The sequence below is a fragment of the Dama dama genome, chromosome 20, assembly GCF_033118175.1.
Source record: "Dama dama isolate Ldn47 chromosome 20, ASM3311817v1, whole genome shotgun sequence".
Classification (NCBI taxonomy): domain Eukaryota; kingdom Metazoa; phylum Chordata; class Mammalia; order Artiodactyla; family Cervidae; genus Dama; species Dama dama.
Genome location: NC_083700.1, coordinates 51,017,208 through 51,037,721, shown reverse-complemented (window position 1 = coordinate 51,037,721; position 20,514 = coordinate 51,017,208). Strand labels below are relative to the sequence as shown.

General features: G+C 38.1%; 1 protein-coding gene across 1 annotated transcript in view; it reads left to right on the top strand.

The window, feature by feature from the left end:
* The first annotated feature begins 2,492 nt into the window (after nucleotides 1-2,492).
* The window catches only part of EPHX4 (epoxide hydrolase 4), a 32,150-nt gene continuing 14,128 nt past the window's right edge, over nucleotides 2,493-20,514 (top strand). The window contains exons 1-5 of the mRNA XM_061119986.1: nucleotides 2,493-2,791; nucleotides 4,928-5,013; nucleotides 12,151-12,308; nucleotides 13,925-14,053; nucleotides 17,954-18,057. Coding sequence (XP_060975969.1) covers nucleotides 2,561-2,791; nucleotides 4,928-5,013; nucleotides 12,151-12,308; nucleotides 13,925-14,053; nucleotides 17,954-18,057 — 708 coding nt within the window. The 5' untranslated portion in view covers nucleotides 2,493-2,560. The remainder of the gene's footprint in view (nucleotides 2,792-4,927; nucleotides 5,014-12,150; nucleotides 12,309-13,924; nucleotides 14,054-17,953; nucleotides 18,058-20,514) is intronic.

Genomic DNA, 20,514 nt, shown 5'->3' with positions numbered 1-20,514 from the left:
AATATTTTTTTAAAGAAATACTTAGGTATAAATCTTACAAAATACATACAGTATCTGTATGTTTAAAGCTATGAAAAACTGATAAAGCAAATCAAAGAAGACTCTAAATAACTGGAGAGACGTATGTTCATGGGAATCCCAGCGAGTTGCAGTCCCTGAGGTTGCAAAGAGTCGGACATGACTTAGCAACTGAACAACAATGTTCTGAATAACTCAATATTGTTAAAATATTAGTTCTCTCAAAATTGATTAACAGATTCAATGGATTCCAATCAACAATTTTTGTCAAAATTGACAAGCTAATACTAAAATTTGTATGGAAAAGTAACTACAATAGCCAAAACAATCTTTATTTTGATAAAGAAGAACAAAGTTGAAGGACTCATACTACATGAGTTGTAGACTTACTATATTACTTTACTACTTTCAATAGTCATGACAAGTATGTATTGGGATTTCCCTGCCAATCCAGTGGTTTTAAGACACCTGTCCCCCAATGCAGGAGGCACAGACCAGGGAACTAAAACCCTGCATCGCTCATGGCACAGCCACAAAAAAGGCAAGTGTATACTGCAGAAAATATAGGCATATAGATCAATGAAACGGACTAGAGGGTTCAAATATAGTCCCACATGTAAAGTGAGTTTCAACAGAGGTGCAAAAGCAATTCAATAGAGGAAGAATATTCTTTTCAACAAATGATACCAAAATAATTGGATATCCACATGGGAAACATCAATGTCAACCCATATTTTGCATCTTATGCAAAAACTAACTCAAAATGGATTATAGACCTAAATACAAAACATAAAATAATTTTTTTAGAAGGAAACACAGGTTGGGGGTCACTTGCTGACCTTAACTTAGGTAGAGATTTCCCATATGCAAGACCAAAACTACTACATATAAAAGAAAAGTGATAAATTGGATAAAATCAAAATTAAGAAATTGTGCTCTTCAGAAGTCCTTAAAAATGAAAAGACAGACTGGGAAAATATTTGCAAATCACATGATGTGTGATAAAGCATTTGTATCCAAAATACATAAGGAACTTTCAAACTCAGTAAGAAAATAAGCAACCCACTTTTCTAAAAAATAAGTAAAAGATTTGGACAGCTGTTTTGTCAAAGAATAATACATTTAAGTGGCACACAAGTATATAGAGATGCCCAACATTATTATTATTGGGGAAATGTGAATAAAAATTTCAATGAGATACCACATTATACAACTCTTAGAATGGCTAAAATCAGGAATTTTTTTTTTTTTTTTAACAATATTAAGTGCTCTCAAGAATAGGACCTAACAATAACTCTCACACATTGCTAGTGTGAATTAAACTTGCAGCCACTCTGGAAACCAGTTTGATAGTTTCCTATAAAGTTAAATGCATACCTACTTGACCCAGCAATCCCACTTCTAAGTGTTAACCCAAGTGAAATGAAACTTACACGTTCCCACCAAAAATTTTACATCAGTGACTTTATTCATAACCACCAAAAACTGGGAAAAAACTCAAATATACTTCAACTGTGAAGTGTTCCGTAAGCAAATATGGTACATCCATCTAACAAAAGACTAATAATAATAAAACAATATATGTAACAGTATAGTTGAGTCTCAGATACATCACGCTAAACGAGAGAAGCCAGAAGCTAGAAGTTGACTAGGACATGATTCTATTTACACAATCTTCTTTTTTTTTTTTTCCATTTATTTTTATTAGTTGGAGGCTAATCACTTCACAACATTGCAGTGGGTTTTGTCATACATTGACATGAATCAGCCATGGAGTTAGATGTATTCCCCATCCCGATCCCCCCTCCCACCTCCCTCTCCACCCGAAATCTTCTTGTAAAGGAAAAACCCAGAGGGACAGAAAAAAAGACCAGGCGTTGCCAGAAGCTTGACTTTATAACCAGACACCTAGCTGGTCGGATAACGACTCAGAACCTAGTTGGAGAATAGCAACACCTTCAGATGAGCTTTGGGAATGAATAAAGAAATGTCTTTCGGGTGGTATGAAAATCGTTTACTGCTCCCCCTCCCCCATGCGCCCCATAATTCCACGATCCAGAAAGAAGGCCTTAAATCTGGGGGCAAGGAGAGGATATGAACGCTGGTCAAAATGAATGGCTCTTCCTCCCACAGTATCTAGCATGGCTTGGGAAAGTCTCACCTTCATTTCCCCCCCAGTTTACCAGTTTTGAAATGGGGCTTTACTCCCTGCGGAGGAAGGCCAGCTCTCCACCCTTGCCTATCCGGTGCGGACCTCGCAGCGCTTGGGGTCCGCGGGGCGCCGCTCCGGGGCTGGGCGCGGCCGTCCCGAACGCCCACCGTGAGTGTGGTAGCCCGGGGCTGTGACAACGGACCCGAGCCGGGCGCGGCAGCACGGGGACCCGCGGGGAGGCGTGCGCGGGGCAGGCGGCCGCCGACCGGCCGGCGGGTCTGACGCGCCGCCGCGCTCGCAGTCTCGCTCCGGCTCCAGAGCGCGCGCCGCTGCTTCCCGCGCCTCGGAAGCGTTGCGTTGCGTTGCGGGCCGCGCCGCTGCCGCCGCCGGATGGCGAAGCTGCGGGATTGCCTGCCCCGCCTGGTGGTCACGATCCGGTCCCTGCTTTTCTGGTGCCTGATCTACTTCTACTGCGGGCTCTGCGCCTCCATCTACCTGCTCAAACTTTTGTGGAGCATCGGCAAGGGACCCACGCAGACCTTCCGGCGGGTCGCCCGGGAACACCCGCCCGCGTGCTTGAACGACCCCTCTCTGGGTACCCACTGCTACGTGAGGATCAAGGTGAAGGCGGGGGCGGGCCCGGCGTTATCGCGAGGGGACGTGACGGCCGTGACAGCAGAGGCCGCGGGGCTGATCGCATGACGCCCAGCCCAGCGGCCCCTAGTGTTCTCGGGGCTAGCAGGGCGCGCTGCAGGGACGGAGAAGATGCCCGGGGGATGCTAGAGGGGCGAGGTGCCACGGGAGAGGGTCAGGGGGTTGTGTGTGTCGTCATGGTCCTTGCGTGTGTGTGAGAGAGTCTAATAATCTGGGTCCTGTTACTGTCCCCTACTTCTCCACCGCAACAGCCTTCTCCAACTGTAAGGGGAAGCGGTCGTCTGTCACCTTTTTGCCCTTTAGAGCTCAGATAAGCTGTAGGGAATTGTTTCTGGTGACGCCCTACTGTCTCAGGAGATGGTCCTTGCCCACATTTTAGCGATTGGAACAGTAAATAGAATAAGTCATTGCAAATCAGGAGTTTATTCAGATCAGCAGAATGGAGCATTCACAGATGACCTAAGCAACATCAAACAATAAATAAATGGTGCATGTTTGTGGAGGAGGAAGCAGTGCTATGATGCCGGAGACCAAAGGAATGGCACAAAAAGTAAATGTCAGCTCTTCATGCAGACTTTTTAATTGTCCATGCTTGTCCCAAGCTTTCTTACAGCCCACGATTATTCTATTTCCTGAGGCTCCAGGTGGTGAAGGGAGATAGCTTTTTGTGATGCACCCTACAAATCTGACTCACAGGCCTTTCAAAAATAGCCTCCATGAAGGAATATTTTTGTCACCAGGTCTGGGGTTCCTGTTAGGAGCTAGATTGCCCTGCAGCTGGAGTTCAGACCACGGAGGGGCATGTCCTTTTTACCCTGCAGTTAACATGAGAATTAAATGAGTTAATATTTGCGAAAAACAAATAAGCTAAAACCAAAAATCTTATAACAGTGCCTGGTACATAGTAAAATGAGATGAAATATTTATTCACTAAATCCAATCAAGTTCCTACAGCCTTTCATCTTCTGAGACTCACTACCAATAAAAGAAGTTACTGAACTTCCAGGAAGGCATTCTGCAGTAGAGGGTAGAAGTCAGAGTTGTTATGTTCATCCTCCCTGAGGGGGAAAATCAGTTTAAGAATCATTCGGAATTCATCACAATGACTCTGTTCTGACTCTGGCCACTTAAAGAGTTTCCCCAGAGACCTAGAACCAAGGAATAGAAAGAGCATTGTCCTGGGCAGTAGGACAAGATGGAGGTTCTAGCCACAGTCTTGCTCTCAACCATCTTAATGACCTATAGTAACATCTTTGGACTTTAGTTTCTAACTCTGCAAAAATGATAGGGTTGAACTAGATGAGCTTTAAGATTTTTTTTCACATCTGGAAACCCAATTACTTGGGCTATCTGATGTAAAACCTGGTCAGTCTCTGGGTTTTGGTTCTTGTTTTTTTACCTCACTTCCTTCTGAGTTTTTTTGTTTCTTTCTTGCTCCACCATCCTTTCTTCTATTTGCTTTGTGTTTGCTATATTTCTGTGATTTTTCTCATTTCTATGATTTTTGTTTCCCTTGGGCAGTCTTGTCTCCCATATGCAGAGCAAAGGTTTGAGCACCCAGAGCATTCGGCTGTTAGACATACACTGACGTGACGTGAGGAGCAGGCAGCCAGGGGAACTGTGCATGCAGCTCTCAACTGAAAATAATGTGGGAGGGAGAGAACTAAAAATAAGGAAAGGAGGTGTGAATTATATAACTGATGGCACAGCTCTTGACGGGCAAGCTGAGAAAAGTATATGACTGGGAGGTAAATAATGGCAGGAATATAAATGCAGATCACAATTACTTACTTGTCCTGCAGAATTTGAGTGAGATGAAGTGTGACACATCAGTAAGAAAATTATAACTGTTTCAGAAGCTCATAATATAGATAAATTGACCTTGTAAGTAGAAGGGAATGTCAACAAAAGTGAATCTGTTAATTTACCCTGCTGATAAACAATGGTTATTTTTTCTTTCTGAAAATTAATGATACTTATTTTATCTCTTGATATTAAAAATAATGCAAATGAAATTTTTTGATGGAATGGAAATGCTAATTGTATTTTTACAGTCAACACAAAGCGTCACTGAAATCTCATGCATTCTATTTCCTACTGCAGGATTCGGGGTTAAGATTTCATTATGTTGCTGCTGGAGAAAGAGGCAAACCACTTATGCTGCTGCTTCATGGATTTCCAGAATTCTGGTAAACTTAACAGTAACTTTTTCTTTTGCACTAAAGATTTGGCTTACCATAGTGTCATTTTCTTGTAGTGATTTTTAATAGACCCCATGCTATGATCAAGTGCTGGCCTAGAGTTATTACTCCTAAGTGTTCCTCAATCACAAGAATTATATTCCTTCTGTTTTAAAGAAATGTGCATATTGTTATCCTAAATTTATTTATTTTTGAGAATTAAAACAAGTATCATGTAGTGTTTCAAATTTTTGAAATAGTCAATTGAAAGACAGTTTTTAACTTTTTATTTTATATTGTAATATAGCCAGTTAACAATGTTGTGATAGCTTCAGGTGGACAGCAGAGACTCAGCTATACATGCACATGCATCCATTCTCGCCCAACTCCTCTCCCGTCCAGGCTGCCACATAACATTGAGCAGAGTTCCCTGTGCTATACAGTAGGACTTTGTTAGTTATCTATTTTAAATATAGCAGTGTGGCTCAATGTTATGTGGCAGCCTGGATAGGAGGGGAATTTAGGGAAGAATGAATACACGTGTATGTATGACTGAGTCCCTTCATTTTTCAGCTGCAACTATCACAATATTGTTAAAGACTAAATTAGTACAGCAGCGTGTACATATCGATCCCAAACTCCCTGACTGTCCCTTCTCCCTATTTTCCCCCATTAGCAATCATAAACCAGTTTTTATAGTACCTACTGATGGACATGAGTTTGAACCAGCTCCAGGAGATAGTGATGGACAGGGAAGCTTGGCATACTGCAGTCCATGGGGTTGCAAAGAGTCGGATACGACTGAGCGACTGAACTGAACTGTGGACAAAATGCAACACTGGGTGGTAAAGGAGATTCGAAGGAAACCAAAGAATTAGAGTGCCTGTTACCTGGCAGCCTTTGGTAAGGCTTGGCTGAGGGGAAGGCAGGAGGAGAAGAGGGCTCATGGAAACTGAAAAAGGACTCTTTCCTATGCACATAGTAACAGGCTCAGATGAATTCAGGACAAATTAAGGATCAGAATATTTCATGTGGAGAAGAAAACCTATAGCCAAAAATACACAGTTGCTAGTTACCTACGGGAAAATACTCTGTTCCCCTTTGGACCCCACAGAACCAAATAAGTACAGATGAAACAACACATGATGAAACTTTTAAAAAATGAATATCTTTTAAAAGATGGTACATATTAAGGTGGTAAAAAGAAAATCAGATTTTTGCTAGCTCAGGATTATAATCTTGAAATGGAAAAATGGACCTGAAAATTATATTCTCTAAACTGACTTAAATGTAGAATGTGTGGTATGTTTTTAAAGTTCTAGGACAATGCCCTGTCCCCAAATTTCTCCTTTACTTTTGCTCTTAACACCTAGAATTCCACATTACATATTCCTCACTTCCTTTAGAATTTTAAAGATTTTGTGTCATCCAAATTCCTAATTTAAAATGCATCTAGCTCTGAAAGAGTATTTAGTTAATACTTTTAGAGTAAAAGGGCCTTTATTAATAAATGCTTTGAGATTGCTAGTGCACTAGGAAGTGTTAGGCATTGAAGAAGAGAATGGAGGGGGGCAAAACCCCATCTAGCTCATCATTTTTCTAGAGCAAAAAGTCTATGACATGCATGCATGCTAAGTCGCTTCAGCCGTGTCTGACTGTTTGCAACCTCATGGATGGTAGCCCGCCAGGCTCCTCTGTCCATGGGATTCTCTAGGCAGGAATACTGGAGTGGGTTGCCCTGCCCTTCTCCAGGGGATCTTCCCGACTCAGAGATAGAACCTTTGTCTCTTACATCTCCTGCATTGGCAGACAGGTTCTTTACCACTGGCACCACCTGGGAAGACCCTATGACATGACTGGCTTACAAATAAAATGTTAGTCTAAAGTATTCATCAAATCTGCATAAAGTAATATGGGCAGTGGATTCTGGCTCAGCCGCTTAGTTGCTGAGACTTCTGTTTGTGTAAGTCATACCCTAAACCGAGACCTCTACGTTGACATTTTGTCTTTCCTTCCAAATTACCACTGTTACTCGTTATGCAATCTAGTCAATTCCATTCATGAGCTCCATTCAGGAAAAAGTCAGTTCAAATCAGAATTTAGGATAACGCTGTTTTGATTAAACCACTTCATATCTCTCTTTCTTAGACTTTCCTTTTTCTGTTCCCAAAAGCCCTTTCTCTTGCACTTTTCCCCTTTTATGCTTGCGTGCTCAATCTCTCAGTCGTGTTCGACTGTTTGCAACCCTGTGGACTGTAGCCCACCAGGCTCCTCTATCCATGGAGTTCTCCAGTCAGGAATACTGGAGTTTGTTGTCATTTCCTCCTCCAGCGGATCCTCCTAACCCAGAGAGTCTCCGGGGACTCCTACATGGGCAGGCAGATTCTTTATCCCTGAGCCACCTGGGAGGCCCTCCTTTTTTTTTTTAAGAGCCAAAAAGCTTTGGCATTTTGAACCAATTTCAATTTATGTTGCCCATGTAAACATCCCTTTATTAATCAAGTTTTGCCTAAATGCACATGAGTTTATAATATTGTAGATCAAGTAGGTCAGATTATTTGATTCAGTGAAAACAAAATAATCATAAACTGGCAATGTGTGTAAAAATGCTTTTTAAACAGAAAATCATTATACAAATATAAGGTATTATTTGCATTTATCATCATTAAGAATAGCTGTTGAGAATTGGTGATGTTTAATATATACTATTAGATGTTATACAGAAACAATAAAATTCTGGGTCTTCTTAAAATATAGAGGAAACATCAAACAATATACAGATCTATGAATCCTTTAGCTAAATTAGTGCCAAATAAGGCTGTCACAGATGATTTTCTCCCCCTCTATCTCCACCTCAATTTGCATTGCTTTTAAAAATATTTTGAGCTGATGCAGGCAGTTTCTGGCAATAACACCAGCTGTAGGGACACACTCGTCATTACTCAAGTGCTGAGGCAAGTAAGGGCTCTTCATGCATGCAGCTGAGCACGGAGCCTGATGACTGTGGCTTTTTCTCCATTGTAAAAGGGAAGAGTATATTCTGCATCTCAAAGAGGCTAGCCTGGTAAACTAGGAGCCCTCCTTGTGTTAAGAATAACTAAGAAAGAAGTTGCTTTTTCTGAAGTATCCTCTGCTGCAGCTTCCCAGGTGACTCAGTGGTAAAGACTCTGCCTGCAATGCAGGAGACTCAGGTTCGATCCCTCGGTGGGGAAGATCCCCTGGAGACAGAAATGGCAACCCACTCCAGTATTCTTGCTTGGGAAATTCCATGGAGAGAGGAGCCTGGTGGGCTATAGTCCATGGGTTAGCAAAGAGTCAGACAGGACAGAGTGACTAAACCATAACAAAGCAACTGGGTGGGGGAGGAGGGGGACAGTGTGGATGAAAGTAGCTAGTTTTGTTTATTTATAATATTTTCAGGAGTTACTGATTTTATGTTTCATTTTTGTCTCCAGGGGGTTATTTTGTTTTATTCATGTGAATGACATGCTCATCAGTCTATCACTGGGGTGATTTCTTTTTCAGTTTAGAGTTAATGTGTAAATCAAATATGCTTTATTGATGAACTCTAGGAAGATTACATTTAAAAAGTATTTTGTCCTTTATTAAGATAGCAGTTGCAGCCTTTAAATATTCCTAGAAATGTTTAAGATATTGTTTGGCTCCACTCATTGATAATAGAAATACTTGGATTTATTTGGAAGACAATTTAAATTATTAATAACATAATGACATATGCAGGTATTATATTTACATTAAATATAAAACGCTATAGGATTGTACACATTATTTTGAGTCAAATTTCTACCTTGACATCTCTACTCAAATGAATTCTAAATGAAGACACAGGTATTTAGGATATTAAAACAATGCACAGAATTGCATGAGTAGAAATTGAATATAAATTTCCCAAGAGGAATCTGGGAACTTTAGTTCAGAGTTGTCTCAAGGTTTGAACTGGGACAGAGTTTTAATGAACAACTGGTATTTCTAGCACTAACATAATTCAGTGTGTTTGTTTTTCCATCATTTCACTCAGTCAACAAATCTTTATTGAGCACCTTCACATCTGCCAGGCAATTCAAGGAGCTCACAGTCAAGTGGAAATGCCAGGCACCCACAGATTAGTATAAAGCACATGCCCAGTACACTGAAGAGTGTGCAGACAAATGGAAGAATATGGAAGGGGCCACCCAACCCACCTGTGAAGGAGGGAACCTGGGACATCTCCTAGAAGAGAAGATGCCCAGCAGGAGGAGTTCAGTGATGGGTGAAGGACAGGGGTTGTGGGGAGTAGGGAAATGCTGAGGAGGGATGATGTTTCAGAAAAAGGAAATTGTGTAAACAAAGTCATAAAAACAAGACCCATGTTTATTCACCGCAAGCAGAGAAGTGCTGCCGGGGCAGCATAGCATGGGTTCTCAGGCCAGACCACCTGGGTTTGGATCCTGGCTCTGCTATTTGCTAACTGTGACTTTCAGCACATCCACAAACTAATCTGTACCTTGGTTTCTTCATCTGTAAAATAGGGATTATAATAGTACTTACTTTATACTACTATTTTGAAGATCAACATCACTGTATGTGAAGCACTTAGAATTGTGCCTGGGCATGTAATAAGACAGATATATATGTTAGCCCTTTTTTATTATATAGCAAATGATAGAGGGTATAAGGTAGTCAAGCTGGAAGATTAGGAAGGTCAAATCTTAGAGGTTTTATCTGCCAAAATAACCTGCTTGGGCTTCATGTTGTGAGTAACAGAGTGTCAAGAAAGAGTTTGTGTTTTTATTACATCACTCTGGTTTTATAGAAGATAGAGCCAAGGGGAATGAAACAGACACAATTAGACCAATTGATGGCTGCTGCATAAATGGATGCCTGAATGAAGGTAATGATATCAGGGATGGATAGGAAAAGTGATTAAGTAAATATTAATATTTAAGAGGTTAAATTTACCGAACTTCATTGATTGGATATGAAGGATTATAAAGAAGAATTAGGCTTCAGTTACAAAGACATAAAAGAAATCAATTCAAAATATTAAGTAAGGCTATGAGAAAATAGGTGCATGAGTGGTTCAGTGGTAGAATTCTCGCCAGCCACATGGGAGGCCCAGGTTCGATTCCCGGCCCATGCAGCCAGAGCGTCCCCTTTTAGGGCTTCCCTGGTGGCTCAGAGAGTAAAGAATTGGCTTGCAATGCAGGAGACTGGGAGTACAAACTCTTGGAGATGGTAAGGGACAGGGAAGCCTGGCGTGCCGCAGTCCATGGGGTCACAAAAGCATCAGACAAGACTGAGCAACTGAACAACAACTACTTGAAAAGTTAAAATCACATGTGTTGACAGATGAGTATCTTTTAAGGAATCAAACTGCTTCTTTTGTTTATTACAACCCAGAGAGAAGATTATCAAGATTGTTAAGAAAGACACTTTTGTTAAAGTTTTCAAATCCATGTTCATTGGCAGTGCTTTTGCAGATTTTCACAAATCATAGATATCCTAGTAATAGACCAAAGACTCTAACCATTCATAAATGTGATTGTGTGTCTGACACCTTTCCTGGTAATCTAGCTGTTGATGTAAAGTGGTTGATTTTTTTCTTTCTTCTCATTGCTTTGTGTTATTTTACATTGCAGTCTCCCTTCACTATTGGTTTATAATCTCAGATCACTCTGTTCACGTTCCTATTGTGCTCCAAAAATCTTTCCAGACAATGATCTACCATTTGGCTTTGTCAGATAGTTTTATACTGTGTTTCCATGAACAGATGTGCATGCAGATGCTTTTAATGCATATTTTGAGTTCTGTAACACAGAGAGTCACTTTGAAAAATCCGAGTCTCTTTCTCTGTTTGTTATCCATAATGATTTTGCTCCTTAGACGAAGGAACTCTCATGGAGCTCTGTATTTCAGTTAATTCTGCAGTTTCATTATCAAGCACAGGGGGAACACCTGATCTAGCAAACTTCCAGGGCCTGGCTGTCACTGTGGCCGTTCTAACTGATCAATGCCTGGGCCATTTTGGTTGTTAAATGTTTTTAACCACACACCTGCTTGTCTTTATAGTTCAGGATCTCATCCTCAGAAGAATTTTGTTTTCGCAAGCAGAGGTTTATCTTTTTTCTCTCCTTTAAATTTTATTTATTTATTTATTTTCAGCTGCGCTGTGTCTTCATTGCCACGTGTAGGCTTTCTTTAGTTGCTGTGAATGGGGGCTGCTCTCTAGTTGTGGTGTTGGGGCCTCTCATTGTGGTGGCTTCTCTTGTTGTGGAACACAGGCTTAGTTGCCGCTCAGCATGTGGAATCTCCCCACACCAAGGATTGAACCTGTGTCTCTGGCACTGACAGGCAGATTTTTAAAAAATATACATTTATTTATTTTAATTGGAGGCTAATTACTTTACAATATTGTAGTGGTTTTGCCATACATTGACATGAATCCACCACGGGTGTACCTGTGTTCCCCATCCTGAACTCCCCTCCCATCTGCCTCCCCATTCCATCCCTCAGGGTCATCCCAGTGCACCAGTCCCGGGCACACTTTCTCATTTACCACTGGCTCTCCAGGGATGTCTCAGAGATTTGTCTTAAGTAGTTGTTTTATTGGATTCTTTCCATTATCATCTTTTTAAAAATCAGCAGACTTTTTCATCCATGAGTAACTGTTGTTAGGAATGAAAACACTGAGTACTATTTGACATGTAGCAAGCTGAGTAAAATCCCCCTTCCAGGAAAATATATTTTCATCTTGCAAGTTTTTTGAAAGAATCAAGTAGTACAATATACAGAAGCACTTATAGGCTCAGACTAAGTGATAGAGGTAAGCATTATTTAAGCAAAGCTTAGAAAATTGACTTCTTAGGTACATTTCTTAAGGTTTTAGTATCTGGTATTTTGTAGTTTCAGTAAATCCTGGCCGTTTTGTTACATTCCCACTGAAGCTGGTAAAAAAAAAAAAAAAAAGTCAATTTTAATAATGTGAGTGCTTTCTTTTCAAACAGGTTTTTTCTTCCCTGCCCACACATGGCTACATAACCTTTCTCAAAAATGAGAAGTTACTTACAGTTTTCCACTTAGACAATCTGTAATGATATTCTTTATATTCGTTACTGTGGTATTTTTAACATATCTTATTTTCTGCAGGTATTCTTGGCGTCACCAACTAAGGGAATTTAAAAGTGAATATAGAGTTGTAGCACTGGATTTGAGAGGCTATGGAGAAACAGATGCTCCTGTTCATCGAGAGAATTATAAATTGGACTGTCTAATTACAGATGTAAAGGATATTTTAGACTCTTTAGGTAGGTTTTAAAAAATAGTATTAATTCTTTTTAATGGACTAACATTCAACAAATTGTGAATTGATAACCTCATTTCTTGGGAGGCTGCTTTCCATTTACCTGAGCTGTTATCTGGATCCTGTCATTTGGTGTATACAACTCAAAATATCTGTAGAAGAAATTTAAAATAATACATCCAGAATAACTATTCAGTTACCAGCCAAGAGTAACTCTCAAAATTTGTTTTTAAAAATTGACTTAATGTATACTATTTATTATTTTCAGAACTAATTATTAGAAATTTGATTCTTGTTCTCAGAAAGTTTATTTCTTCAGAACCCACACTTAAATATTCATTTAAACATATTGTTAGATGCAGAAACACTTGCATTATTTTTTATTGATCAGTTAGTGCCACAATAATATTGTGTAACAAACAACCCCAATCTCAGTGACATACAGTCAAAGGCATTCATTCCTATGCGGGATCTGCAGGTCAGCCTTAGGCTGAACCCTTCTGGGTCTTAGCCTCAGGCCATAGGTCCAGCTAGGATTGACTTGTCAGTGTGAATTGGGTTGCAGCCCCAGCTAAAGGAGAGAAGCTACCTAGGGGAAGCTCTTCTCGCTGTGATTGAAGTGGCAAGAGGATGAGCCCCATAGCAAAACATATTTCAAGTTTCTGGTCACTGCTCATTGGTCAAAGCAAGTCACATGACTGAGCCCCAAATCAAGTCATACAGCCACCAAGAAACCAAAGCAAATCACACTGCCAAGTCTCACATGAAATGGATAGTAAAGAAACTTCCCTGGTGGTCCAGTGGTTAAGACTCCATGCTTCCATAGGAAGCACAGGTTCTATCCCTGCTTGGGGAACTAAGATCCTGCATGCCTCAGACCAAAAATGGTGCGGGGGTGGGGGAGGCTTGGTGGTAAAGTATACTACCTCTATGCACTGGGAAAAGGGGAATAAGGAGTAAATATTTTTTAGTAATAATCTAATCCATTACATCCCTTTTGACTAAAACCCAGTGTGTTTACAGAGCCAGTATAGTGAGAAACCCATGAAATCAAAGACCCATTTCTACAAAAGTCTAATGAGAGCATAGATCAGGTCAAGATTTTTAGAGGAGAAAAAATGGATGCAGTCTGGGGGTGTCACTGCAGCATTGTAATTTAGTGTGATTACAATAAAATCAGAGACACTGATTTCCACCAGCCATATATCATTCATATTTTGTGTAATTCAGTCAGACTTTGCCTAATTTTGTCATCATGCAATTTTCTAGTGAAATCAATACTGTAATCTTGCTTACGACCTAGGTATGTGTAGTGTTTACCATGGTTTTCCAAACTCAGGTTTATGTAACCAGAGCTGAATTATTGCAGATTTTTTCTTTAAGTATAAATTCCCAAGAGAGATTCTGAATCTTTAGGTCTATAATGGACCTGGGCATCTAAATTTTTGGAAAAAACTACACTAGTAGATTCAGACATACAGATTTTGGAAACACCAAGCTCAGTATCTGGAGAAAGTACATAATTATGGTTAGTTTTAGAAACATATCTAGTATATATGTGGTAAAGATGCACTCACCTGTTTCTTTTCAATGATTTCAACATTCATTTCTCAATTACAGGGTATAGCAAATGTGTTCTTATTGGCCATGACTGGGGAGGCATGATTGCTTGGTTAATTGCCATCTGTTATCCAGAAATGGTGATGAAGCTTATTGTTATTAACTTCCCTCATCCAAATGTATTTACAGGTGAGTTTAAATTTCCATTAAGACATCTTTGATAGCATGACAACTCACTGTTGTCACTGACACTTTGGATTAAAAACAGTAAAAGTCAATTAATGTAATATTTTTTTAAATTAAGTGATTAAAATATGATATTAGCACACAATAGTATCAGTTATCTTGGCTTTAAATGTTCCTGAAGAGGCAAAGGAAGTGTAGCTTTATATTTGCTTGCATAATCTTATTTTTTTTAGAAGACATTTTACTGCTAACTTGGGGAGAGTTAAAGGAAAAATGCAGTAACATTACTTTGACAGTAAAGAATCTTGACAGCCTAGAAATAACTTTTCCTCTTGCTTGACTGCTTTGAATATCAAGAATGGCAGCATTCTTTAAAGCAGTAGTTCTCAAATTTTTGGTCTCCTTTATACTTTTAAAAATTATTGAAGACGCCACTGAGCATTTGTTTATATGAGTTATACCCATATGCATTGACTGTGTTGGAAATTAAAAATGAGAAATTTCTAAATGTTTATGTATTCATTCATTAAAAAATAATTAATCCAGTACATATTAATATGTATAACATTTTACTGAAAACTTAACTACATCTTCCAAAACAAAACTTTAGTGAAAAGGGTCATTATTTTACATTTTTGCAAACCTCTTTAATTTTTGGCTTAATAGAAGACAGCTGGATTCTCAGATCTGCTTCTCCATTCAATCTGTTGCAAATGTTTGAATTGAAGTATATGAAGAAATCTGGCCTCACACAGATTTGTAATTGGAAAAGGGAGGAGTATTTTAATAACCTTTTCAAATAAGTGTGGATATTCTCCTTAAATACTACACCAAACTCAAAAATTGGTGATTTCTTAAAGGTTAGTAACAATGTGCAATCTGATGTCATATTAATGAAGTTTTCGTATTCTGTCACATTAAAATCCATTGGTCTCTGTAGCCCTTTGAATGGATTTTTTTTACCTATGCATGATTTTGCAGTCATCATGCATTGAAAGATATTGGGTCATTGAGTTATGCAGGTCTTCCATAAATTGACATGTTTCATTATATGATATCAAAGAATCACTTTCATAAATATCACCCCAGTTTCATCAAAAAAGTCTTTATAGAAAAGCTGTTAAGCTCACAGTAGCAGACACAAGTTTTCAAAATTCTGATTTTCATTTGAAAGCTTGAACTCGATAATTGACAACAGACACTGTTTTCCCTCAAGTGACAGGCTTGCTTTGTTCATTTTCAGGAGACTATCTGCTAAATGCCCAAGTCTGACTGATGACAGTTTGTTAGTCATTCTCTCAAGTAAAAATGAATTTTATTAAAAAGGCAGCTAATTCAGCTTCACAGCTGAAGAATTGCTTTTTCTCTAGATAATCGTTGATTTTGGTGTTCAACAGAACTGCCTTAATATATATTTTCTAACTGCATCATAAGACACATACAAAAGGTAGAAATTTAATAAAATTAATAATTTTTGCTGTTTCATCAAACACATTCAGAAGTGAAACTGCCACTTCATTTTATGTTATTTATTCACAGCAAGTGTGTGGTGTGAAGAATACAATGTATTATAATTTGGTATTGTTTAGTGCCACAGCTTTGATCTGTGCTCAGGCAACAACAGCTTTATCTACTATTGCCTTTGTACCTTATGTGCAAATGTCAACAAAATGAGAAAAACTAATAGTACTGTATTGAAATAGTTTGACCACCTGGATCTTTTGAAAGGGTCTTGAGGATCCCCACAGGTCCACATGGGATATGTTTCAGAACCTCTGCTATAAGGAGAACTTTATAGAGAACTTTAAATCATTAAAAGAATGATCTAAAACAAACAAGCAAACAAAAACAAAACAACAACAACCTGTGAAAATGGCTAGGCACATTTTTATTTGGTTTTGACGTAAGTTTTAATTTTGTCCTCTTTAACTATTCTTGTCAAATTTTCTGAGATTCAGTACTGTTACAATCCGCAGTAGTCCCCCAAGGAAAAAAAATTAGAATAACATAGATTTATTTTTTCTTCAAAATTAGAGAAAGTGAAAGAGAAAGGGAACATGATTACATAAATATTGTATAAATATGTATAAAAGTTAAATTTTAGATACATATCCAATTATCCTATCTTGGTTAAGGTAAATAGTGTGACTGCTTAGGAGTCAAATATCAAACTGAGGTTCATCATATTTCTCTCAGTTGCATTAGGCAACAGAAATTGTGCTACATGCTTGTTCAGTTGATCAGGACCCTGGAGTAAATGTTATTTTGGTGACACTGCTTGCTATACGGGAGCTTCCTAGGTGGCACTAATGGTAAAGAACCACCTGCCAATACAGGAAACATGAGAGATGTGGGTTCAGCCCCTGGGTCGGGAAGATCCTCTGAAGGAGGGATGGCAACCAACTCCAGTATTCTTGGAGAATCCCATGGACAGAGGAGCCTGGCAGGCTACAGTCTATTGGGTCGCAAAGAGTCAGACACAACTGAAGCAACACATGCACTGCTATTGTCCATACTGGAATTGATCATTTCAGTAAGAAAATACTTGAATATTTCTGGAACCATTAATAATAGGTTCAACCCTGGTCAGGTCCATATGAGGTCTTCAAGTAATAGGAATATATTTTCCCCTTCATGGTATTGATATCTCTTAATGCAGGGCTAAACACATCTTACTCAATGATGACTTTACAAAAAGTATAAGCATAACAGTGCTCTACTTATCTGAGAAATATAATTTTAAAAACTCCAACCACGTTGAGTACAGTTACAATATTAGAAATGAGGGGGAAAAATCACCTCTATAGTGAGGAAAATTTAGTACACAATACACAAGTATGCACATTTAATATGTGTGTGTGTGTGTTAGTCACTCAGTCGTGTCCAACTCTTTGCGACCTCGTGGACTGTATCCTACCAGGTTCTTCTGTTCGTGGAATTCTCCAGGCAAGAACACTGGAGTGGTTGCCATTTCCTTCTCCAATATTTAATATGTATGATCACATTATTCCCTAGTTTTAAAACTTCAGTGTCTTCCCAAAACACTTAAATCCATTATCATTCTGGCCTTGCCTAACTGGGCTTCTGCTTTTCTTTCTGACTCATCTCATACCATCTCCTCTCCTCATTCACTACACACCAGCCACCTGGCCTTCTTTCTGCTTCTTTAATGTGCCAAGCACAGGACCTACTTTCTGTTCCTTGACATTCTTCCTGCATCCCCAGAGAAGCCTATTTCACCAGCTTTACTAAATAATAGTTCCTCTTCCACACCACCCAACCATTGCTTTCAATCAGATTACCATGTTTAATTTTCTTTATGGTATTTTTGCTAACTAAAATGACCTTTTAAGTATTCATTACTTATTTATTATGTAAGTTCCTGGTGAATGGGAATCTCTTTTCTCTTGTTCACACTAAATCCTCTCACACATAGTAGATATTCACAAATTCATTAAATGAATGCATTTTCTAGATACATGAATGAATTTAAAGGAAATGCTTTAGTTTCTGTTGAGGCCAAATGAACTTAAATCAACCTGCCAGGAAAATTTTTTCAACAATAGACAATTACTTCCCCATGTATCCTTAGGAAAAGTGTTAAGTCACTGATAATAACCTTGGAGAAAAGGTAGTGTTGTTTGAGTTTTCTTATTCCTTTTGAGTTCATACTTCACGAAATGAAACTTTATTTTTATGCAAAGTGCTATAAATATTTAAAATACCAAAAATATCCAAAGTAAAATATAAGAACATAGAAATTGTTCCAAAGAGAAATATACGGAATCCTTATTTGAATACTTTTATGGGATCATCTCAAAGGTGAAATTGTCTTAAAAAGAAGTTACTTCAATAGTAATTCATATCACTTGGATAAGGTCTAACATGGCATTTTAATTTCAGAATATATTTTACGACACCCGGCCCAGCTGTTCAAATCCAGCTATTATTACTTCTTCCAGATACCATGGTTCCCAGAATTTATGTTCTCCATAAATGATTTCAAAGTAAGTCAAATATGGTGATGGATGTTAACCAGACTTATTGTCCGTGAGCTTATTGTTTATGATTATTTTGAAGTATATACAAATATTGAATCATTATGTTGTACACTTGAAACTAACATAATATGATATGTTAATTATACCTCAATTAAAGTAAGAAAAGACTGGTGCCCAAGAGGATAACAAATTAGGAAGTTAAGAATAAAACAAAGATAGACTAAAGCACTGAAAACAAGCAAAAAAAAAAAAACCCCAACAAAACTGGTCCTCCTTATGTTGTTCTGATTTTAAATTATCATTTATTGTATATCTGTTATGTGTTATGCACTGTCTTAGGCATCTCCTCCTATGCCAAAAAAAAGAGGTAAGTCAAACAAATGTACTGTATTAATGTAATATAATGTAGTAATGTATTATTATTAATGAAAAACATTTTAAATTAAAATCCATCTTTAGGAAGAAAAACAGACAAATGCTAAAACTTGATAAATGTTTGTAAGGTTTCATTTATAGGCATGCACATTTATTTTTACAGTCTGTTTGTATGGTTGAATGCCTGGCTGTTAATTCAAATTTTTGTGAGAGCCTGTGCCCCTAAAGGCATACCTCTTTCTAGAGAACATTCCATGCAGAATGAATATGAATGCCAGATGAGAGAGTGTGACAATAGTAGAAGCGGAAGCCGTTGGGAGTAATGAAAACCCCAAGACAAAGTTAAACCTGCAGGTATTGGTGTACCATCTACAGTGACACCAAGAGTCATGTGTAGTATCTATTTCTTCAGTTAATTGGTTGCTTCTTATTTGTCCAACATGGTGTTAAGTATTTAGGGAGGTCAAAAAAGACATAGTATTTTTTACTTGGAAATGATTCTGCATATACTTCTGACAATAAGGACTTTAAAAGAAAACATAACTCTATGCCATTTTCAAACCTAAGAAAATGAACAACTTCTTAATATCATTAAATGCCCTTCAGATTCTCTTAACTGTCTCAACTGTCTTTATACACTTTATTTGTTTGAATCAGGAATCAAATAAGGACTGAACATTGTATTTGGTTGTTAAGGCTTTTAAAATCATTTAACAGTTCTTTTCTTTTTACCACCACTTTTTTTTTTATGAAGAAATTTGTTCATATGTCCTGAGGAATGGTTCATATTCTGGATTTGACTGACTCCTTCATCATGGTATTATTTAACTAGTTCTGCTAACCCTTGTCTTTCCTACTTCATAGGTGCTACTGCTCTAGAGGCTTGATGGTTTAATTTGACAAGAATTATTTTATAGGTAGTACTGTATATTTCCTAATGCATTATGTCAAAGAAGCACAAAATGTCTAGTTGTTCCAGTTTTAGTAATACTAATACTCACCAGTGAGCTTACAAATTATCAGGCTATCCAAATTGCCTAACAACATTTCACCAAATAATTCTAGCAGACCTTGAATATCACTGCCTAGGTTCATTTAGAAAATAGTGATTTTCTAGTTCTATTATTCTTTCTGCTTTTATTAACTAGAATTCTTCTATAAAGAAGAGTTTTCCACATCCGTATTTGGTTATTCTGAAATATAGTTCCCACAAGAATGGCAAGATAAATGCTTCATTATTTCCCTTTATAAACAATGTCCAGAGTAATGAGTTGGTGCCCTGGAAACCCCCAGTGATGACCAATGCACGTTTTTTTCATATCATTATGAGTTCATGATTTTTGAAAATCTGTTTGCTATGGATGGCATCACTGACTCGATGGACATGAGTTTGAGCAAGCTCCCAGAGTTGGTGATGGACAGGGAAGCCTGGTGTGCTACAGTCCCTGGGGTCGCAAAAAGTCAGACATAACTGAGCGACTAAACTGAACTGAACTGATGTATCAACTGATCACAGTCTTTATTCTATTTGATGCCCAGATTGTTACAAGCATGAACTCCTTCGCGTTGGCTCCTGTGTCCCCATGACACAAGAGCCCTTTAGTCAGGAGTAGCTTGCTTCCTTGATCTCCTAAGTTCATTATTTATGTCCTGTTCCAGATCTGGAATCAGTCATTTACTGAAGGAACTCTGGCTCCTATTAGCAGGATATAGTATTTAGAGACCATGATTTAGGTGATAATTGTTACTGAGCTTTCATTGCTTCTAGATCTTTCCAGTGGATGGGATTTGGACATACATATTTTTTAGACAGAAAAAAAATTATGAGTTCTTATCCACATTTCCAAAGCAAATTTAAGACTACAGGATTTTTACATAACTTCTGTGATGTTATATGAAACATATATATGGTTTTAAGTTAAAAGTCTAATAAAACAACATACATTCAGAAGAGTCTTATCTCTGCTTCTCTATCTCCATCCTATTCTTCTTTCTCCCATAGAAAACCATTTTGGCTAGTTTTGTTTCATCTTTTTATTGTTTCTATTAAAAACATAAGCAAATGTGCATATATGTTTTCTCCTTTTT